The 24,141-nt window shown below is 46.6% G+C and overlaps 1 protein-coding gene across 1 annotated transcript; it reads left to right on the forward strand.

The window, feature by feature from the left end:
* Positions 1-2,446: 2,446 nt before the first annotated feature.
* On the forward strand, positions 2,447-5,019 carry Neurog2 (neurogenin 2). The gene is given in 2 exon segments (NM_001398677.1): positions 2,447-2,842; positions 3,105-5,019. A coding segment is annotated over 1 exon segment (792 nt). The 5' UTR covers positions 2,447-2,842; position 3,105; the 3' UTR covers positions 3,898-5,019.
* Positions 5,020-24,141: the final 19,122 nt, after the last annotated feature.

Raw genomic sequence — 24,141 nt, forward strand, 5'->3', positions numbered from 1 at the left:
GATACCCAAATAAGCCGTCCTTTGTTTTCGATTGCATTAATTTACCGGTTTGTCTTCCCTTGCAGGCAGCCCCTGTGGAGAGGTGGAGCTATCCCCGAGGCTGACCCAGCAGGTTCCTCTCATCATTCTGGTATTTGTTTTTAATGGTCTTTGATCATTTCATCAGACCCTACTGTTCCCATCCTTTATTCTATTCAAGTTTACGAACAAACACAAACTCGCATCCACTCCCACATGTTCCTTCAATCCCCACCCGTCCAGCCAAGGCCAAACAGACCCTTAGTGGGGTTTCATTTAGGAGGAATTTGAAGAGTGGTTAAGTGTTTGGTCTCAATGGTAACTACTTATAAAATACGGTCGGTCGGGTGTACCTGCAACCATGTGGGCTATCCTACAGTGCTCACTCCAAATCTACATTTTGCCTTCCAGAATGTTCTGCTTCCCTCGAGTTTCCAGACAGAGCTAGAGACTCAAAAGAAGAGTCTCTGAGAGGGCCAGACGCTATAGTGTTGAGGGCATGCAGTGTGTCTCCTCTGTCTTTCCATTATTTCAGTCAAACTGCTCCGAGAGGATCTAGCGGGAATTAGACGAAATCATGCCTTTAAAGTTAGCAAATTGGCTTTTAAAGGGGGAAGAAACGAAAACAGGTGTCAAAAAGCAAATTGAAAATCATTTCAATTTGACAGAAAACACTGGAGGTTGTTTGGGGCGCTGCAAAGATGCAGCTCATTCCCCTGAATGCTGAACTTGCTTTTCTTCACGCCGCACTCTCCCGTCCTGCTCGGTAGCGCTCTGGGGGGAACTAAACGCACGCAAACCTTGCCAACTGGCTGAACTCTTGTCTGAGATTCAACTTATTTTCAGTCCTTACAAACTAAGGAGACAGAGACCCGCGGATAATCTCTTTCTTTGGCTCTGGTGCACTGCTGAAGCCCCTCCCAAGACTCTCCTTTCATCCTCAAAAAAAAAAAAAAAAAAGATCCTAAGGGATGGAGTCGAGCGACCGGTCCCAGTCCCAGATGACACTCGGCCCAGGACTCACTTCTGGGACTCTGGTTCAGTGGAAAGGGTGCTAAGGGGGAGGGACAAATCAGAACAAGTTTCCTCTCAACTCCAGCAGGGAGCTACCGCTCGGTTTTGTTTTGTTTTGTTTTGTTTTGTTTTGTTTTCCTCACTGAAAAAGCAGAATTGGAGGACCGGCCCCATGTCTCAACAACGCCCCCCAGAGCGGAGCAAAGGTCAAGTGTCAGTGTGGCCCACTCGCTCCTAGGAGCAGCAGCCCTCTTGAATTTGCCACCCCCACAGGAAGCCACCTCAAAATATCATTTGGCTGTATTAACCTGTTGTTGATACCCAACTCCTTCCGCACCAGAAGCCCCCCAAATTACATCAATGCGTGAAGCCTCGCTGTGTCTCAGGTAAAATGGGTGTGTCATGTGAGTGTGTTTATTATTATTTTTAATGCCCATCTATTGCTCTCCGACCGATTTCCCCTTTTAGGGGACGTCTCTGTGAACTCCTAAGGTTCCCCAGCCAGGCATACACTAGTTTCTCTGGAACTCAAGCACTCTCAAGTGTCTACTGCCTGGCTCATGAACATATCCCTTCCCTTTCCTAATCAGACTCAGGCGTTTTAAAAACCATTTTCTATTTAATACAGCCCCAAAGAGACTTTGCCTAGAGATGGCTGGCAACACCACCCGGCTGCCTTCTCCGGGATTCTGACTCTCACTAATTCCGAGGAGGCTCGGGTCGTGGGTGAGGCCGGGCTGAGACCGGTGGGACTTGTATGCTAGCATCCGGGCAGGGGCAGCCCCTGCTGCCTCGAAGACCAGGGCGGGAGCAGTAGTTGGGGTGCCCCCTCCCCCGCCATGGGCCCCCAGCGCTCGGGCCCCTAATGAGCTGCTGAAAGGGAGCGGGCTCCGGTGCGCGTGGCTCGCAGGCCTCCCGGAGTCTCGGGAACACTGATTGGCCAGCTGCGCCTCGCGACCTCCTTTCATTAATAAATTAGCGGCACGCTCCAGCCGAGCGCGAGCCACCAATCACAATAGACAGCGGCGGCGACAACAGCCGCAGCTTGAGCCACTGCCGCCGCCGCCGCCGCCGCCGCCGCGGCTCCGGTAGCTTGGGCTGCAGCCTGGAGCGCCAACAGGAGCTTTAGAACCATTTTATGCTGATTAGATAAAGGGGGGACGGAGGGGCGGGGGTGATGGAGGAGGAGGATGGATGGCCGGGCCAAGGGAGGGGGAGAGGGACTAAAGAAAGGGAAAGAAATGAATGATGATAATACGATGAAAAGAATAAGCTGGAGGGGGAGAGCGGGGGACTGGAGGAGGTGCAGGACAGGCGGAGGAGAGGGCGGGGGGAGGGTAGGTGAGGAGGGGGCCCCGGGGCAGATCTGATTGTTTTCTTGGTGGTATATAAGGGGTTTTAAGGAGAGTCGTGTGCCAGACACGCAGCCACTGAACCACAAGCAGCTCGGCTTTAACTGGAGTGCTTGGGAGTCGCGTGCCAGCAGCCGCACGGCCAGGGACTGACTGACAGACGGACACGCACGAGCACGACAACACACGAGACCCAGGCGGGCTGCCGCGGTCGCCCGGGCTCTTGGCAAAGTCGCCCAGCAGAAAGGCCCCCCGCAGAGGTGCGCCGAGGAAGCGCCAAGCCGGCGGCGCGGAGGACACCGTGCTCCGTTCCGGGCTGCGGGGACATTCCCAGACACACACACACACACACGCGCGCGCGCGCGCACACACACACACACACACACACACACACACACACACACACCCCACACACACCAGAGCAGCAGCTGCACCGCGACACATCTGGAGCCGGGTAGGTAAGTGTGCACGCCGCGGCTCTCAACTTCGCAGGCAGTGTCCCCACGCAGGCCCACGCCGCCCATGCTAACTCCATCGCTCTGGACGCAGTGGCTTCTGTGACCCAAAGTGACCGTTCAGAAGGTGGCTCGAGCCAGGGGCGCTCCTCTCCAGCTCTTCTTTCCCCACCTTCGTGGATGCACCTTGGGGGAAGGGAGTTGTTGGGGCGACACTTCGCCCAGTTCCTGTAGTAAATTTTATCTGCCCCCTCTTCTTTCGCAGGATGTTCGTCAAGTCCGAGACTCTGGAGTTGAAGGAGGAAGAGGAGGTACTGATGCTGCTGGGTTCGGCTTCCCCAGCCTCGGCGACCCTGACTCCGATGTCCTCCAGCGCGGACGAGGAGGAGGACGAGGAGCTGCGCCGGCCAGGCGCCGCGCGTGGGCAGCGCGGGGCGGAAGCCGGGCAGGGGGTGCAGGGCAGTTCGGCGTCGGGTGCCGGGGGTTGCCGGCCAGGGAGGCTGCTGGGCCTGGTGCACGAGTGCAAGCGTCGCCCGTCGCGCGCACGGGCCGTCTCCCGAGGCGCCAAGACTGCGGAGACGGTGCAGCGCATCAAGAAGACCCGCAGGCTCAAAGCCAACAACCGCGAGCGCAACCGCATGCACAACCTGAACGCCGCGCTGGACGCGCTGCGCGAGGTGCTGCCCACCTTCCCCGAGGACGCCAAGCTCACGAAGATCGAGACGCTCCGCTTCGCCCACAATTACATCTGGGCGCTCACCGAGACCCTCCGCCTGGCGGACCACTGCGCGGGCGGTGGCAGCCTCCAGGGGGCGCTCTTCTCCGAGGCGGTGCTGCTGAGCCCCGGAGCGGCGCTCGGCGCCAGCGGGGACAGCCCTTCGCCATCCTCCTCCTGGAGCTGCACCAACAGCCCCGCGTCCTCCTCCAACTCCACGTCCCCATACAGCTGCACTTTATCACCCGCTAGCCCCGGGTCAGACGTGGACTACTGGCAGCCCCCACCTCCGGAGAAGCACCGTTATGCACCTCACCTGCCCCTCGCCAGGGACTGTATCTAGAGCAGCCGGGTCTCCCTCTTTCGTCCTCTACCTGGCCCTCTTCCCACCTTTCTCCTGTCCCCCAGCCTCCGTGCCCCGCACTCCACTTCACAGAGCAGAGGTGGCCTTTGCTATCCCCTCGGCTGCTGGTGCATTCGGGTGTGGAGACCCGCTTTGATTTATTGAAGATGTGAGGATTTATGGTCAAAGGATTATGGCGTGCGGGGTTGCGGTGGGAGTTGGGGCTGGGAGGGGGGTGGACTTCGTGAGACTATAAAGAGACTGAGGAAAAGTACCATAACTAACGAGTGTGCAGAGCAGACTGACGATCTTCCCCTCTCTGGAAGCTGCTGCTGGAGAGCTCCGGCCAGCAGTTCGTGTGAATCTCTCAGAGGGAATGCAACTGGTCCCTGTGATCTTTTCACCTTCATTTTTATATAGAGATGTTAATGTCAATCGAAAGAAATGTATCTTAGCATCTGAATGAATTTACCCGTAATAATATTATCCACACATTTGCAATGGCTGGCATCTGCTCTATTCCCATTGCTGTTCGCAGGCTGTGGGAATTTCACCTGTCAAACCAAACTTTCCCTCTCTGATGTGCACTTTGTTTTTTTTCCCAGATTCGTCACAATGCCTATTGTCCCGCCCTTCTCTTTCCTTTTCTCTCCATTTTGCCATCTGTCTCTTATGATTTATAAGGGGAAAAACTTGTTTTGTTAGAGGGCCAGGTTAGAAGTCATTGTATAATTTGTAGGCTTTTGTAAGGATTGAATGCAAGCGTGGAAATTTAGGCTGAATTCTCTATCAAAAGAAAAAATGTGAAGGGAAAGGGAAAAATCAGGAGGGAGGATCGCTTCATGCATTATTTATCTCGACCTTTTGGGGGAGAAGGAACTCCCCCATCCTTTCAAGAGATTAAAAATAAATCAACAGTCTGAAAACCTAAGCAGACACGGGGCATTACCAGGATCAGCCACACACGTGTTTCCTTCTATTTATTTTGAAGAAAAATTTCATGGGAAAAGTATGTATTTTTTTGTATATTCTACAGAGTTTATTCTAGTATGTATTGACATCTCAAAGAACAAGGAAATTGTTCTGTGATTAAGCTATAAATAAAGTATCTAATTTTCCTAAGTTTGTATTGAGGTTTGGCTTTTAATGCAGGATGGTTGGTATTTTACTAAAGTCCTCGCATGTCGAATTGAGTATATTTGTATTTTTGGGTAATGTTTGGTATGCAATTTCACTAAGAAATTACAAAAAAATGGGATCATATCTGAAACACCAATACTCAAATCCATCACAAACCCACACTGCACTCTTAAGAAATCACTTCTTAAAGGCAAGCAGCTCTCCATGAGTTCAGGCCTAGTCTACGTAGTGAATTCCAGGCCAGTCGGGGCTATACAGTGAGACTTTGTCTCTAAATAAATAAATAGACTTACTGAGTTGGGGACAAAGTTCAGTGGTAGAGAACTTGCTCAGAATACCAAAGCTCTGGGTGTTTAAATAAGTATACATACATACATACATACATACATACATACATACATACATACATACATGCCTAGGCAATGAAGAAGAGCAAAAGTGGGGATCTTAAATAATAATTATGTCACAACAGGCTCCAGGGTTCAGAAAAGTCTTGATTTGAATAGTGGTTGGCTGGGCCGGCTGTAGTGGTGCAAGCCTTTAATGCCAGCACTTGGGAGGCAGAGGCAGGTGAATCTTTATGAGTTGGAGGCTAGCCTGGTCTACACAGTGAATTCCTGGACCCAACCAGAGTTATGTAGAGAGACAGATGCTGCATATCTGTTGAGAGAGAAAGAGAGAGGGGGAGGGAGATGGGGAGAGGGGGAGGGGGATGGAGGGAGGTAGGGAGAGAGAGAGAGAGAGAGAGAGAGAGAGAGAGAGAGAGAGGAAATTTCTTGATAGTGTGTGCAAGTTTGTTTCTTGCAGTTAACTTCTTTTGGCTTCACCTTTCTTTTGTTGTTTTGTTTTTTGAGAGACTTTCTGTCCTGGCTGTCCTGGAACTCAATTTGTAGAGCGAGCTGTCCTGGAACTCACAGAGATCTGCCTGCTTCTGCCTCCTGAATGCCTGGTTTGCCTTTATGACCATTTTTAAATGGAAGGAATTTTATATTGATCTCTAAGGACACCCTCTTCCAGCTCTAACTTGTGTAATAAAACATTTTTTTCCTGTTTAGTTTATTATGGGTGGTTACTTTTTTGTGTCGGGCACTTTAAAAAGCTAGTTGAATTCAAAGGGCAAAGGTCTAGAGAGAAGGAGACACTCAGAGTCGGTTCAAATTCAAAGAACACACCGAAAGAAATAGCTCTGTTTTCTAAACTTTGTTAAAGTTTTTGAAGGCAAAAAATCACTGTGACACCCCATTCTCCAAACACTTCAGTGGTTGAAAAGTGACTGAGTAAAATTTGACCACATTCAAGAATTAAGCCCTAGGTGAACAGATGCAAAAAGAAAATCAAGCAATTAAGAAAGTTAGCTGATCGATGTATTTTTTTCCTACAGATGTCATATCTGTTTTTGCCTTGAGCCAAATGCGCTGTTTCTTTGCATAGAGAAATTACTGCTTCTTTCAAGGTCTGAAACGCCCCACACTCATAGGGATTTTTTTAAACATTTAATACCTTTAATTTGTTAAATATTTATTTTATAATATGGTGTTGTGCCTGCATGTGCATCTGTGCGCCAGGTGTGTGCAGTGCCAGAAGAGAGAGTTACCACCACGTGGTTGCGGGAAATCGAATCTATATCATCTGGAAGAACAACCAGTGCTCTTAAAAGTCATCTTTCCAACTCCAGTATTTAATATCTTAATAACTACATTTTCCTCAATCAAAGGAAGGTTCAACCCAAAGATATTGTTCCATCCGGGACAAAAGAGGGCCTGTTTGACCCACCCCCTTCTTGTGAGATGCTAGGAACTGAACCCAGTGTGTCATAGATGCCAGGCAAGCGCTCTACCAGTGAGTGCTTTACCCCTCAAAACCAGCTCCTTCTCTTCAGGCTGTGTTGATATGTGATGGATACAAAGTGGATAGTTTTCTTGTTCCTGTCTGTGCTTTGAGCAATTGAAAATCTAATCAGCAAGCAGAGGAGTGGTAGTGTGAAAGTTTGAAAACAAATGTGCAGGTCTGTTGATGGTGGTTATAGCCATAAGCTTTCTTTGGAAACTGCCTGAAGAAATAGCAGTTAAGAGGATGCCATAGTCCTAAAGGCTTAGGTTCAGCCACTAAAGCTTGGAGTAATGGCAACCCCAGGCAGTCTCATCTCTACCAGTTCTCCAGCCCCAGAGGTTCGCCCACTATCTGAAGGTGCAAGCTTATGTTGTCCACACATAATGCCACGCCTGGCATTTTTGCTTAACACCTGGAACCCTCTTCTAGCGCTCCCCTCCCATTTCATTCCAGATTATCATACACCGAATTGGGTGCTGTTGTTTTTGTGGTGTCAATTCATCTTTAATAGTGAAAAAAATGCTATCTCAGGCAGTGCTGATGGCTCAGGACAGAACATGCTTGCTGTATAGTAGGACCTGCATATGATCCCTAGCACCCAAGTTTAAAAAAGCCAAGTGTGGCTGGCAGTCCTGCTGCAATCTCAGTGCGGGAGAGGCAGAGAAAAGCAGATTCCAGGGCTTTACTGGCTGACCAGCAAAATCCAATCTGTGAGCTCAGGTTCAGCCTTGTTTTTCTTTTGAGCACACACACACACACACACACACACACACACACACACACACACACACACAGAGAGAGAGAGAGAGAGAGAGAGAGAGAGAGAGAGAGAGAGAGAGCGCTTTGAGATTAGGCTAGCTTTGAACTCACAGAGATCCTCCTGTCTCTGCCTCCTGCATGCTGGGATTAAAGGTGTATACCACCACTACAAGGCCTCGAGATCATAATTTAATTACAACGTATCTCCCTTCCTTTGCCTCTCCCCAAACCCTCCCACATACTCTTCCCTGTTCTCCTCCAAATTCACGGTCTCTTCAAAAGACTAATTGTTGTTGCACACATGTGTATATATTCAACACACATATATTCCTAAGTATAACCTGTTCAGTCTGTATGATGCTTCCTGTGTGTGTATGTGTGTGTGTATGTATGTATGTATGTATGTATGTATGTATGTATGTATGTATGTATGTTTCCAGTGCTGACAACTTGGCACTGCACAACTGATTGGTGTGCTCTCTACACCCATAAAGTGTCACCAACATGATCGCCCAGATTCCAGCCGAACAAATATGACGTCGTTGAACATACCAGACTGGATGGAGAACAGCAAATGAGGCCTCAACGCTACCCACAGCCTCAATTTGAAACAAAGCAACAGTAGGCAAGAAGTGAGGAGGAAGAGTCTTAATGTTGATTTCTGTCCTACACACACACACACACACACACACACACACACACCACACACACACACGATCTCACACACACACTTACATACCATGCATGCACACACGCAAACTGCTATTCTTCCTGGCTCACTTAGCCCCGGGAGTTCACAAGTCACTGTCACTGCCTAAGCGAGTGGGCTCAGGCTCAGTCCTCCCAGATCTTTGTAAGAATGAACATAGGCGCAGGATTGAAGTCACTGAGGCATCTGCTGTTGGCACGAAAGAGGCTCGCTTACTCTGTCGCTCAGTGAGGTCCGGGTGAGCTCACTGCAGTGTTCTCACTGATCTGGGAGCATGCTATTTTATCTCGGCAGGCTCTAATGAAGTCAGATATCAAATAGCGCTAGGAATATGCTCTTCAATAGACAGTACACTGCACCGCTGTTGCTAGATCTTTCTAGCAAAGAGGCTTAGCTTAGATTGGAGCCCTCGTCGCGGGACAGCAGGGGGCCCGACACTGGATGCAATATTTGTCTAAAGTATAAAACTATCTGAGGCTGAGAAGGGTTAGAAAGAGCAGGTCCTGGTCCAGAAGTGAGCCTGATTTCAGAGGAGAGGTCAGAGCTTCTGGGAGGTTCTAGGCTCTGGAGGATAGGGTCGTCGGTGGCCTTGGCCTCTAGGGCTTGGTCGGCGGGATAGCTTGGAGGCCTTCATGCCCACGCCGGTCCCCGCAGCGCCACCGGGCGGTCGCAGGTGTTGGGGCTGCGGAAGGGCCTGGCTAAGAGCTGTGGCGCCCCTCAGTCCGGGAGCATCTCCTGCATCCCACAGCCCTAGGCGGGTGGTGACTTCTGGGCACCGACACCTGGAACCCGTTAAAAGCTCCTTCTCACGCTGGTCCAGGGCCTCCCCCCAACCCGCCTAGGGCTCCCAGGCAAGCTTTGAATGTATTAATTAAATAAAGCAGCCTGCCCTTGAATCGGGCCAGTGGTGAGAGCTCCCAGGAGCGTGAAAGTCCTGGCCTGCGAATCAGCAAAAGAAATGTGTGAAAAGAGAATTAGTGAAATTAGGTTAGGCCAATAAAACGTGAGGGCTGCAACACCCCTCCCTTCCCGCTCCCCAAGCCTGGGGCTAGAAGGGCTATCTGGTCTGAGCTATTGTTTCCAGCCCTGGCAGGGGGTTCATTGTGTGATAAATAATTCCCCCTCCGTTTTCTTTTATTCTTACTAAAAATGGGTATTTGCATAATCAGCGCTTTGATGTGGCCAGAAAACAGAGGTTTGGTGTCCCCCCCCAGTCCGCTATTGGGAATGAAGCAACAAAGCTAGACCCAGATCTTTCTTTACTTCTCTGAGAGTGTGTGGGGTAGACCGTCACTAACAGCAACGTTAAGCCTCTGCCTCTCTTTTAAAAGGATCTACTTTAATGATTAAACTTAAGGAATGTCCAAAGTGTGTGCGTGTGCGAGAGATGAACGTTCTCACTCCTCTACGGAGCCTTCTCCCTATGGAGTTCATTGTCCTCGGGAGTTTGTTTTCCAAGGCTCTTGAAGTGGGGGCGGGGTGCTCCTGGATTCAAGGCGCCCCACGTGGCTTGGAGAGGGTCCCCACAGGGACCAGAAGAAACAAGGTCTACGGTAGTGAATCTTTCTTATTCCCCTCTCCCCCACGTTTTGTTTATCCAATTTGGTTTATGCAGCCAAGGACTGATTTAATGGAGGATCCTGATCAGAGTAAAGATTCAGTTCCAGGGTGCAGTCTGGGGGACGGGGGGGGGGGCGCGGAGTTCCCTGAAGACTTAGCTTGGGGGCAGTTTTAGAGGGTGCCCTTCCTGGGACAGGAGAGACTCAGTTATCCGGGAAGCAGAGCGCCCAAACCGGTGTGTCGAGCTCTTGTCATTCTCACTGCAAGGTGGCGTGGAGTTGGAAGGCCGTGTGGGAAAGTTTCCTGATGGTGCATGCGCTGTAATAAATGACTTTTCCTGCTCCAGCTACCAAGGTCCGGGGCTGGGGAGGTAGGGACCGATCTGCCTGCTCTTACTTTCTCGGTGTATCCAGTTCCTCAGAGCAAGAGGGGGGAGAATGATGGCTTGGATCACTAATGGGGCGCTCCTAGGCCCAGCCCAGCTCGGCCTTCGTATGACCACTGGCTCTCACCGAGCGCAAATGGATGCCGGGAAGCAGCCAGACGCTGGGACCACTTACGCCAGGGCTGTGTTGCTCCCAGCCCTTTTCTCACCGCCTGGGTCATCATTCTTCAGGTGGCCCAACAGCTTCGGATTTCTTTCTAATGTGGCACAAGCTTTTAATCCCGGCACTGGGAGGGGAGGGACGGACGGGGTGGGGGACAGAGGCAGGTGGAGCTCTGAGTTCGAAGCCAGCCTAATCTGCTAAGTTCCAGGATAGCCAGAGGTACACAGAGACAGAAAGGAAGACAGAAAGAGAACAAAGTCAATACATGTCATCAGAGAAAGACAGGGCTCCTCAGTTCTGGGTGGACGCTTATCCTCAAGGTCGGACCTAGGGTATTGAGGATGCTGGTACACACCGCACACAATTCACCAACTCTAGAAATGAAGACCAAAGAGTTAAAACTATTCCTGAAGACACTTCTGGAAGGAAGCTGTTCCAACTGTAGGTGGCATCTGAAAGGAGATATCTGATGGATTCAATCACCCAGTAGTCCACAACTCCCCTCCGTTTCTAATGAAGCTAACACCTCCCATTTGCCCCTCCCTCTTGCAACTTTGCAGGCACACCTAGTCCTTTCCATTTCAGTTCCCTTTGTCCCCTACCTGGAAGCATGCCTGGAGACGTTAAACAGTAAAGAGCCCCGATCTCTCGATTGCATTTGATGTAGAAACAAACGAAAGAGTGAAACCCCTAGGAAATGGAAGCGGGAGTCCTAAAAGGGAGAAGGGAGAGCTGGTTTCCATGGCAGCAGCTTGCGGTAAAGCTTAATTCCATGTGACAAAGAGGTCATCTTCCTTTTCAAACGTGTTTATGATCCTTTTGTGTATTGTATTTTGGCATAAAAGCTTGTGTGCCCTGACAGGGGCTCTGCAGGCGTCTCTGTGACTCTCAGGGGGTTTATTGCCTCCTTGGTATAAGAATAGCAGAAAGAAGACAAACCAGTGCCACGGTGACAAAGGAGGGACCCTATAGCTTGACATTGTTTTCCCCCTATAATACATAAGTCTCACTATGCATTAAAGCAATTTAAGAAATAAGGAATTATTTTTTGTGTTTTCTACAGCCTATTGCATTTACAGAAGCACCCATGCAAACAAATACACAAAGACGGACAAAATGGAAGGGTAACAACTCATTTACTTCTTGCTTTACTTTACTAATCATTTTGGAAAAAAACATCAAGTGTGGTAAAGTTTTAAACATGCCTAGGAAGCTTTGTAGCCGGTGGCTAAGCACTAAGTTGAGAGGAACGCTGCATTAATTCGTTTGTGCTTTTCCTGTGCCAAAGTACCTAGAACATGTCCACAAATGTGTTTTTAAAATCAGACTGATCTAAATTACTCCTATTCTTCCTACTCTGCACATTACAAGGGACAAATAAGAAAGAAACATTGTATTGATGAAACCGTAATGCTCCTACAAGATCCTCCCTTCAAAACCAGTGTCTCTTGATTTAGGAGGGGGTGACTTTAGACTATGTCTGGGTAACAATGGGCACGTGCACCGGCAAGGATGTCCAGTGGAGCCCTTGACAGGATCTGCAATGCAGAGTCAACATTTTCAATGGAAGTAGAATGCTTCACCAGACAGGCATCTTTGGCTACCAGAAAACCTACTTTGATTATTTTGTACAAAGATAACTTGAAAAGGGTTTTTGGTGTTGGTTGGCTGCATTCTCGGTTACTTTAGACTCCCATGCTCTGCAGCGTTGTGGAGGAATTCTTTTCTAGATGCCCAGGATCCAATTTATTTTTTTCAGGGTACAATTGTGTTGTGCTACAGCAAGAGCAGCTGGGCTGCACAGGGCACCTGGCAGTAGTGACTGCTGGTCGGCACGGTCCACAGCCTTTTGTGGATATTGCCCGTTAAGAAGGCAATGACCACAGACCTGGAGAAGCCTGCTGGTGCAAAACTGCTAGTCATAGTCTGTTAGGTACATGTCAGTTTTTATCTTTCCAAATAGACATCATAATAGTTTCTTCTGTCAAATGTGTCCCTTCCTTCCTTCCTTCCTTTCTTCTTCTTCCTTTCTTTCTTCTTTCTTTCTTTCTTTCTTTCTTTCTCCTTCTTCCTTTCTTTCTCCTTTCTTTCTTCCTTTCTTTCTTCTTTCTTTCTTTCTTTCTCTCTCTCCTTTCTTTCTTTCTTTCTTTCTCTCTCTCTTTCCTCTCTTTCTTTCTTTCTTTCTTCCTTCCTTCCTTCCTTCCTTCCTTTCTTTCTTTCTTTCTTTCTTTCTTTCTTTCTCCCTTTCTCCCTTTCTTTCTTTCTTTCTTTCTTTCTTTCTTTCTTTCTTTCTTTCTTTTTTCCTTTCTTTCTTCCTTAGCTCCTATATACCTCCAATTTCTTCCTTCCTGAACACGTCCTTTTCTTATCTCAGCCAAATGAGTGAAACCCTGCCCAGGGACATTTCAACCTCGATGCTTCCAAGTCTTCGGTGAATGTCTGTTTCTTGAGCTTCACACTCTTTTATTTGGAATGCACCTTCAAATTCTAGAGAGTTTTTTTTTCTCAAATCCAAGGGTGAAGGTGGTGATGGGAGGTTAGGAGCATTTTCTTTCTGTCTGGTGGCATGGTACACAGCTATAATCCCAACATGGGCAGAAAAATATTGCTTTCAAGGCCAGCCTGGGCTTGGGTGAGGACCTATCTTAGAAGAACTATGCCCCAACAAGATGAAGTATCATTAAACAAGTGGTGTATTCTCCTCAGATGTTTCCGAGCCTCATAGAATCTTTAGCGTACAAAGACTCACCTAGTTTCCTTCCATGTAGTCAAAAATTATGATTATTACCATGGTCGTGCGTCTGTAGACATCCTTGTGTATGTGTGGCACATGTACCACAGTGCATGTGTGGTGGCCAACTTTTGGATTTGTTTTTTACTTTCTACTCCTGGGTGGGTACCAGGGGTTCAAACTCAGGTCATCAGGTTTGTGTGGCAAGCACCCTTTACCCACTGAGCCCTCTTGCTGGCCCATTGATCTACTGGGCTGGAGATTTGGGTCAGTGGTTAAGAGTACATGCTGCTTTTGCAGAAGACCCAGATTCTGTTCCTGGCGGTTTGTAACTCCAGCCCCAGGGCTTCTAACTCCCTCTTCTGGCTTCTGTGAGGACTAGGCACTAATGTAGAACACACACACACACACACACACACACACACACACACACACACACACACTTGTAGACAAGCACTCATACCCAGACAATAAAACAAACAAACAAACAAAAAAAAACCCCAAAGAACAAAAAACAAATCAATGATTTCTGAGCCCACAGTGTATTTCACTACTGCTACCCGCATTGCATTTTTGCATAACAGATGTCTGGAACTCTATACCCACTGAATGGTAACTCCCCGTTTCTCCCTCCCACCCAGCTCCTGGCAACTGTTACTCTGCTTTATGCCCCTATGAGTTTGATGAGGTAACATCTTTCATATAACGAAATCGATTTTATTTTCCAAGCATGAAAGGTTCTGCTCCCAATCTCTTGCTCGTTTTACTAAACTTTACATTTTCACAACACCAATGAGGAGGTACACATACGATCCCACCCCTCCCCCACCCCTCCCCATGTCCAGTTCTTCTGATCGATAGCATGGAGACATTCTCCCCTTTGCACAGTGGTGCACCAAGGGCAACTTTGGAAAAGTTCTCCCATTGTCCGAGCCCTTGTCCCTTCTTAATGACAGCATCTACTCCTGAAAGAGAGTAGGTAGTTATGGCTTTGTCTAACTTGCTTTAGGACGGGCCCAAGGCAGTTCTATAGGGCTGGAGGGCAGTATGAAGTAAATAGATTGCTCCCTGGGACCCATGTATAAATTCACTGAGATAATTGGGGTGGGCAGTGTGCTTAACTCACACATTAAACTGAAGCATTATAATGGGGGTTCAGAAGCTTAGAGTATCTGATAAGGCTTTCTTTTCTTTCGTTCTTTTCTTTTTTTTTTCCTTTCTTTTGTTTCAGCTGTTTGTTTTGTTTTCCATTTTTGGGAAGCCAGAGTTCATGAACTCAAGAGGCCCACTTCACAGTCTTTCCTGTTACTGAGTAGCCATGTGGCTGCTAGATCCAAGATTGCAGTAAATATTTACGATGGGAATAAAGTTTCCAAAGATTTAATCCAGGAACTTGTCAATGTTTTCACAAATCAGAGAAGTTTTGCTGAACAAAACCCCAACGTTTTAATTTATTTTCAGAAAGATTTGAGTGTGTGTGCATGTTTGCAGATTGAACTCAGCCACCTGCACATGCTAAGCCCATGCTAAGCCATGCTAAGCATATGCCAAGTACATGCTAAGCACATGCTAAGTACATGCTAAGCACAAGGCTGTACCACTGAGCTACAACCCCAGCCTCTATTTTCAGAAAGCTTTTAGTTTTCAAAGAACCCATGCTGGTGAACAGGCTGGCCTCAAAAGCTTAGATATAACTGTTTCTCCTGGAGTGCTGGGATTAAAAACGTGTACCACCTTACATTACCTCCTTAAACTTTTTATGGCTTAACCCAGTGAAAGCTAGGGACTGGAGAGATGGCTTAGCAGGCCAAGGCTCTAGCCTGGAGACTGAGTTCAATCCCTGGAATCCACAGAAAGCTAGAAAGAGAGAAGGTTTTGCTACAAAGTTTCTGTACACACATGCTTCGGAGTGCTAATAATAACAATAAATACAAATGTCACAAAAAGGGAAGATAAAAGCTGGAGGAAGGCAACCGCAAGTGTCCTTCAAGATGTGTGAAGCTTTGTCACCAACTTGCTGTGTACCACTTATCTCTGAAGAGAAGCCAAATATTTTTATTGTGGTTGCGGGCTGGGGAGGGGAGGTGTCTCTTTAAGCTGATTCAGGTCCAGGTTGACGGTTTCTTTCCTCCCTCAGAGACTTACCTCCCTCAGCCTGCTGCCTCACTCCCTGGCTCCCTGATCTTCACAGGTGTTTCTTGATTTAGGCAGCGTGGATCTGGAAGCCCATCACACAGTCATATAAAATTGCTCTTCTTGGGGTGGGGTGGGGTGCGCGCAGATTAAGTCTCTTCATGAATAGCTCTGCTCTTTTTTAATAAGGAAGAGCTAGACTGGACAAGTGCCGACGGCGTATTTACCTTCATGAGCTAAAAGGGGAAAGAAAGTTAATTACTGCTCCGAGCAAGTTAGTCTGGCTGTCCTGAGCTGTCTTTTATTAGTTAGCCCCTTCATTAATTTCCCTCACTGGATTTGTCGCTAATAGCTGCCTGGTCCCCGTCATCTCAAAGCCGCATCTGTGCCATTGAGCCCAAAAGTAGGAGCCCGGCCAAGCGGGGGTGGGGCGGAGATGGGGTGAGGGGACGCTATTTACAGATCAGCTCTTATTAACATGACAGGCTGCTATGCTGAAGAGGGGAAAGGGTGGCCTCTGAGCCGAGGGTGGAGAGCAGGGGAGAGGCCATGAAATCTGTAAGACCCAGCCTTTTCCTTCACCGAGGTGCCTTAGACTTAGGAGCCGACAAAGTGTGCCACCTTCCACCCAACTACACTATACATTGTGAAAATATTAGCCTTCCATTAGGGAAGCTTGCCTTTTTCACGGTTCTCCTAAAAGACGTTAATTTAGTGAGAGGCAATGTATAGAGTATATTCAGTTTTTATCCTGCCCCCACATCTGAGGTTTCTGCCATAACTGGTTACCTTTCTTCCCCATATATTATTAGCAGCAGGCATGCTCTCTTACTTAGTTTGCATTACCTTCCCTCATTAAATGTAAAGTCTTCAGGAGGACAAGTTTGTGTTTACCCACGTGTGCATTGTTTAAAGGTGCTAGTCCAGCATGGACGTAAGCATCCCCATAGAGTAGGGGTTCAAGAAACCTGTGTTAGAGCTGGTCATGGTGACTCTTCCCTGAAGTCCCAGCTACACTGGAGGCTGAAGTGTGAAGATGATCGGAGGCCACACGTTGGAAACTAACTCAAAATAGACAAAAACACTAAAGGTGTTTTAAAACGAAAAGAACTCAGATTTGAGTTAATGTCGACAAACGAAGAAACATTTCACCGAGAATTTAGTTTTACTTCCCTATCTGTACACATAAGAGTTGAGCTATCAGTGGACTTTGCTTTTTTTCTATGAAGCACATAACTCAAGCATTGCCTTCATTCAGTTTGTAATACAGGAAGGCATCGTAGTACATCTACCGAAGCCTTTATTTTCCCTGACTTACATAGCAGTTCACCTTTCCAAGGTGAAAACCTCACCCACCCTCAGAGGTTGAGAAGCCTCTCAGTAATTCTGTAAGGTAACCAATTCGGAGTTCAGAGTATAGCATATACAAACACAATTGCTTGAGTACTAAGGGCTAAGGGGAAATTGGAATGTCCTCTGGTCTTCACTGCAATATATTTGAGCCTGGGCTGCATTGTGCTATCATGATCAAACAGACAAGTGGCATTTCAGTACTCTGAAGTGTCCAAGCTTAGTCTATCAGCTCAGGTTCCCATCTCACGTGTGTTAATTCCATGGTTTTACTTAATTTCAGCACTCAGGAGGCAGAGGCAGGCAGATCTCTGAGTTCAATTCAGCCTGGTCTACAAAGTGAGTCCAGGACAGCCAGGACTCTTAGGCAGAGAAATCCTGTCTCAATAAAAACCAACCAACCAACAAACCAACGAACCAACCAACCAAACAAACAAACTAATCTTACTTGTTTACTTCTTCTCTTTTCAAAAAGTTTATTCCTTGAAATTTGTACAATATATAAATCTCACACAACATAAAATATGATCATACCCAACTTGAATTTCTCCTTCTGGGTATCAGCCAACAGCCTTCCCTGTCCAACTTCCCGTCCTCTTCTCTCCTCTTGCTCCTTTGACTTTTCTTCTTTCAAATAATCTACTCAGACACTAGGTTCAATTAGTGCTGCCCACATGTATGGGTATGGGGCCGCCCATAGGAGTATGGGCAACTTTCCAGTGTCTATGCCTCAAAAAAAAAAAAAATTCTCTCCTCCCTACTAGCTGTCAATCACCAGTAACTCTTCAGTGATGATGAGGTCTGAGGAGCACCTCCCCTGTTGATGCTGGAAATTTGGCCTTCTTGATCTCGTGCAGGCCTTGTGCAAGCACCCACTTGTGCAAGCATTCACTAACGCAATAGCAGTGCCATGTCAAGGAATGCATTTCAGCACCCCTCCCCCCTTTTCAGCGTTTACACTTTCCACTTGTTCTTCCTTGCCGTTCCCTGAGCCTCAGCTGTGTGTGTGTGTGTGTGTGTGTGTGTGTGTGAGAGAGAGAGAGAGAGAGAGAGAGAGAGAGAGAGAAAGAGAGACACACAGAGAGAGAGAGAGAGAGAGAGAGAGAGAGAGAGAGAGAGAGAGAGAGAGAGAGAGAGATGTCCCACTTAAAGCTGAGCATTTAAAGCCACTCTCAGCACTGTGACCAGTTAGGAATCTCTCCATTGGCTACTGCCCACTGCCAAAAAGAAGCTTTTCTGGTACAGGTTAGCAGCCCCCCACGTCTATGGGTATAAGCATCAATACTTAGAAGGTAGTTTGAAAACATCAATATTTAGAAAAATAGTACCAGTAACTTCTACCCTAGGGCCTTTCCAGCCATGGGCTTTTGACTAGCTTTGCAGTACTAAGAATGAGTTTCCTCGGTGAAACAGGTCTCAGATGCAATCAGAAAGTGATTGTTACCCTATCATAGTCATTCGAGCTATTGCATCGGAGGGCCCATCTTCCCCGGCAGGTTAGTGTGCAGTGTCCAGCTCTTTGGTAAGATCAGTGATGTCTTCCCCTCCAGCAGCCTGCATGATACCTTCCAGAACTGTAAAAGCTAGTCAGCGAGAAAGAGGTTTCCTGGTGGTTTGAGACAGGTTGATTACGTTCTGTAGTAGTGTCTATGTAGTACCGTCTTACGTTGGCGACCAAGAACACAATTTAGCCTGTGACTTTGGGAGGTCTCCGATTATATTTTTTAGTTGGGTTGTGAAATGGTGGTTTCCATATGACTTTCCTCCCCTACCCCACCCCCAACTTCCCATGTTCCTCCCCACTTAAGAATCCCCTTCTCTACTTGCATTTTACCTGTATCTACTTCCCTAAATGAACCCCACCATGGCCACTTTCTTGACAAGCATTTTGTTCCTTTTGTTTCTCTGCTGTCATTTTTTCCTGAGGTGAATTGGACCATGATCACAGTTGGATTTGCTATGGAGAATAACCCTACATTGTATAGCATTATTGGACCAAACATAGACCATACTTATGACAGTAGTTCCATAGGATTGTAATAGAGGACCTGGCTTTGGTGGTTCACACCTTCAAATCTCAGTGCTTGGGAAACAGAGGCAGGGGGATCCCTGTGAGTTCAAGGCCAGCCTGGTCTACAGAGTGAGTTCCAAGTTACCCAGAACTACATAGTCAGATCCTGTCTCAAGGTGTGTATAACACCTGAAAACTCCCTACGTCCTAACGATAGCTACTTAAAGTCAATGATACTTCATGTACATGCTTTTTGTTAATTAAAAAGCCTCATGCCAATCCTCAGATATAGACATTTTCTTAGAGGAAGGCACTGACCTTTAAATAGTAATAGTAGTCATTATAGGGGCTGGACCATAGCTGTTTTAAAATTAGTAGCTATCGATTGGTACTTTGCAGCTCTAAACACAGACTGCTCTTGTGTTGTGATGAAATAAACTTAACACAAAGTTTATTGTAAGTATTTTAAGTTATTATTTTATTATTTTATGTGTATGGGTGTATGCCTATGTACCCCATGTATGACTGGTGACATTTGGGACCAGAAGATAGTATCAGATCTCCTAGAACTGAGGTTACAGATAACTGTAAGCCACAGTGTGGGTGCTGGGAATTGAACCCGGGTCCTCTGAAAGAGCAGACAGTGTTCTTAACCACGGAGCCAACTCTCTAGCCTCCTATTTTGAGTGTTTTTAATAGCAGTTAAGCAGAATTAGCTGCATTCATGAGGCAGAGCAGTCCGCACTGCTGCACAGTCCCAAACTTGTTTAGCATCTCAGAGAGTTTGTGCCCACCAAGCAACAGTCCCACACCACTGCTGCCTCCTGGAAACAAACACCTGCTTTCTCCACAAAGTTGCCCACTTTAGGGAGCTTACAGGAGTGGAAATTGTATCCTGCTTTGTATGTGTGTGTCCTGCTTCTTTCACTTAGTTAATATTTTCAAGATTATTCACCAGTGAGATGACTCAGTTGGTAAAGGTGTCTGCCTCCAAACTTGACTTCCTGAGGTTGATCCCTGGAACCTTCTGACCTCCACTTGCATGCTATGATACATCCCTGTACACACACACACACACACACACACACACACACACACACACACACTGATTCTTTTGGTTTGCTGTGTGTTTAACAAACTCAATCATTCAAACACAGTCATTGTAAATTGTTCTCCAGACCACATTCTGGTCTAGGCAGTATTCTAGCAACTTCTATGTGCTTTTTCTGATTCTTACACTTGATCTCCTTAGCCAATGGGCACTGGGCGTGAAGAATAATCCCGAGCTAATCAGGAAAGATAGACGAGATAAGAACACCATTTTGGCATAGAAAGTTTGAGCACCCTTTTCAGCTTCATTATGAATTCTTGGTCTTTAGATGCTTTGCATATTAAGGGGGAGTTACATTCTTTAACTCATGAAGCCTGAAGAAAGCTAGACTTGATGGTCACTAAATATTTTAAAAATTATCCATGCTTGGACACGTGCTTTGCAAATACGGGGACCTGGGTTTGATCCGGAGCAGGCTTACTGACCTGTCTATAGTCCTAGCACACAGACAGAGACAGGAGATTGCTATGGTAAGCTGGTTTGCTGGACTTGCTGAATCAATGAGTTCTGGTACATCTAGTGTGAGCATTGGCTTCCATATGCCCTTCCACACACATGCACATGCACCTGTACACATGCACACTTACATGCCAACACAAGGCATGTGTACAATACATATGTGTGCACTTATGCATTTAAAGACAGGTACATAGACACATGCCACAAGTGCATATACACATAGAATGAATAAAAAACACTACTAGGGTGTTATTAATCTCAGCACTCAGGAGGCTGAGGCAGGTGAATCTCTATGAATTCAAGACCAGCCTTGTATACATGGAAAGTTTCAGTCCAGCCAGGATATACAATGAGAACCTGTCTCTCCCTTGCCAGTGTGTGTGTGTGTGTGTGTGTGTGTGTGTGTGTGTGTGTGTGTGTGATTGGCAGCATGGCACATAAGAATACATAGAATACAGTTTAGCAGACCAGGTTAATTGTCCTAGAAAATTGGAGCTTAGTACATTTTGGCTACACAGCAGTAGAGTACTCCTAGAAACAATGACGTCACATCTTCACAGCGGCAGAACAGATGGTCCTCAAGTCTCCTGGGTGAGTGGCTTGCAGATATATAAACAATGACATAAACCCACAGAGGCACAACACTAGCAATCGTTACTTCCCCAGTTTTGATATAGGTGCCAGGGATGACTTAATTTCAGTGAAATAAGCACTAGAAACTCCCACAGACCCCAAGAGGGAGACAAGTCTCGGCAAGCTACGGCCCATGGGCACAAGTTTTTTTTTTCCTTTTAAAAAGCCCAGGCAAAACCCAACAAACAAACAAACAAAAAAGCCCCTGTCTCCCCAGGAGCCAATCCCTTTTCCACACTCATTATCATTCAGATGAGTCCTTTCTAAAACAAAGATGTGGGCTTGGACATTGCTTTTGCAGGCTCTGAGAATGCCTTTCTTATTCGGATTTACAAATAAAGAGGGCCCTCTGGATCTAATTAAGAGATTTTCACCTGTCATCTTTTATGCATTCATCTCACAAACATTCTTGAAGCACGTGCTGTGTTCCGGGCACAATGCTAAATACTGGCTACACTGAGAGTTGGCCCACAATGGACCAATCATAAACTCATACTCTTAATTAATCTTGTGATTTTTAACGATTTAATTCTTTCCTTCAGTGAGGCTTTATTAATGAGGAAGTGCCAGAGTAGGCACAGGGGTTGCCAAAATGAACTCATGGCCTTTGGTTTCATGTGCTCATAATCTAAGGTTGTATGTGTGTGTTGGGGGCAGGGGGATGGAGACAAGTGACTAATTATTGTGCAATTTAAGTCCCATCAGAAAGGTCTGCAGTGGCTTAAAGGAGGGAGAAAAGGAGGAAGAGGAGGAAGGAGGGAGACAAAAAGACAGACTGAGAGAGAGAGAGAGAGAGAGAGAGAGAGAGAGAGAGAGAGAGAGAGAGAGAGAGAGAAGAGATTTACTAGGGAAAATTGTGCCTAGGGGAGCCACAAAAGGTGGCTTTTCCAAGACCCTTTTCCAAGCACAGGGAGACACAGGGAAACAGTTCTGAGAGAGCAGATCTGCTTGCCTGGGAGCTGGGAGGACGGGATTCTTCCTGGAGTTCAAGCTGGAGAGCCATGGAAAGACAGAATCATGTTTGAGATCCATGTGTACCTCCTGATATTAGAATAGCTTTAAAGAATGCTCTTACTAATTCTGTGAGGGTTTCATACAATGTATTTTAGCTGTATTCATTCCCCTCTCCTAACTCTTCCCAGGTCCTTCCTTATGTCCATACCCACCCAGGTTCATTCTTTACTCTCTTTTCTGTCACTTTAAGAAAAACAAAACAAAACCAGTAAGTCCCATCCTATCCAGCTTGTGTTGTCTGACTACTCTGGGACATGGGGACTGACTTGGAGTATAGTCAGATCACTAAGGAAAAATGACTCTCCCAGCAGCTTTAAAATGCTAACTGCTCCTCAGCTAGGGGTGGGAGTTCCTATCTGCTTTCCTCTTCCATGCAGGGATTCTGTCTGGCTTGAGTTTGCACAGGTCTGATGCATGCAGTCACAATCACCATGAGTTCATATTAGCATCTTCCCTGTTGTGTCTGGAAGACACCATTTCCTTGAAGTCATTTCATGGGTTCCTGAGCCTTGAGGATAGGGGTGTAGTATCAACCTGGGCATTTCTACGATTCTTACTCTCTGCATGTTGTCCAGTTGTGGGCCTCTGTGTTCATTACTATCTACTGCATGAAGAAGCTTCTCTGATGAGCGTTTGAAGATGCACTGTTCTATATGTATAATAATTAGTCATGAGGAGTCGTTTAGCAGAATAATATTATTGGTTTTTCCCATAGGGCCCATACCCTATCTAGCCTCAGGTTCTTGGTTTAATTGACGGTGTCAATTATTGGTTTCATCTTGTGGAGTGAGCCTTCAGTCCAATTTTAAAAAGTGATTGGTTACTCCATAACTGGGCCACTACTGCATCCATGAGGCTATTCTGCCATGCTGGTTGCTATTATAGCTCCAAGAAGTCATAGTTGGGTGATATTGATGGATTTTCTCTGTCATCATGCATTCCACCTCCTAGTATTGTGACCATTAGCCAGTGGGATGAAGCTGTCAAGTAAGGTCTAGCTTGATTTCTCCATGTTCTATGACTCACGTGTATCTGATCTTTGCTACTTTGTGGGTTCTTCTTTCTTCAATCCTTCTTTACCCCTTTCCTACCCTTTCAATCCCCTAATACTAGGTAGAAGAGGAAAAAGGATAGAGGGGAAAGGAAAGAGATCCCTGAATAAAGTCAGGAGCCAGAAAGAGGGTAATGTTATCATTAGACAACTGTCTTCTGATTAGGGACATCAAGTTCCTTTGGGCAAGTTGATCTTCATTGTTAGGATATCTGTAGAGGGCCGCTTTAACATTCGCCACCACAAGATGGCGCTGGCTTCCACTGCGCCCCACGTGGAAGGCCAGGATAGCTTCCGCCATTACAAGATGGTGCTGGCCTCCGCCGCGCCAGCCGACTTCCTTTCAGGAAGTTAACTGTGTGTGCATGTGCAAGAGTGCCTTCGTGCCAGGTCTTTGCCCACTCCGGGGCGTGCCTAATGAGATCATGGGTAAGCGACCAATCAGGTGTGGATGCGCCGCGCTAGGGTGTATATAAGCTGCGTCATGCGGGCGCGTGGGGCTCTCCATAAGATTTTAATAAAAGGTTTTGGCTGCCACAAGGATTCGTATGTCCCCGCATGTTTTCTTGCTGGTGAGGTCGCGCGTGGGACAGATATCTAATTTCTTTTTTGCATATAACTACTTAACAAACCAAGACCAATGACAACCAACAAACAACACACCTCTTGGTACTCTAGCATTAAAAAAAAAAAGATTTACTTATTTTATGTATGAGTACACTGTTGCTCTCCTCAGACACACAAAACAGTGAGTCAGATTCCATTACAGATGGTTGTAAGCCACAATGTGATTGCTGGGAATTGAACTCAGGACCTCTGGAAGAGCAGCCAACGCTCTTAACCAATGAGCCATCTCTCCAGTCCTAGGCTCTAGCATTTTTATATGCTCAGAAAAGTCCTTAGAATTACAAATGTTATACAGTTGCAGACACTATCTCCACCTGGCAAAGTTACACCCCTGCTAGAGCATGAGGCAAATCATAGTCAGCTGATGTAGACAGTCTGAAGCAGTCACATATCTGGAATTAAAATGAAGACATATTCTTATAATATTTCTGTGTTATTTTTAAAAATTCCAAATTGCAAAATTTTCACTACATTTAACTATGTGGTTTGTTCAGAAATAAGATCTTACTGTTAAGTTTTAAAAGGTAATCAAGGCCATTGGCAATGGACTGCAATGTTTGTGGGTCTATGGAACCCTA

This window comes from Rattus norvegicus, chromosome 2 (assembly GCF_021556685.1).
Source record: "Rattus norvegicus strain SHRSP/BbbUtx chromosome 2, alternate assembly SHRSP_T2T, whole genome shotgun sequence".
Lineage (NCBI taxonomy): Eukaryota > Metazoa > Chordata > Mammalia > Rodentia > Muridae > Rattus > Rattus norvegicus.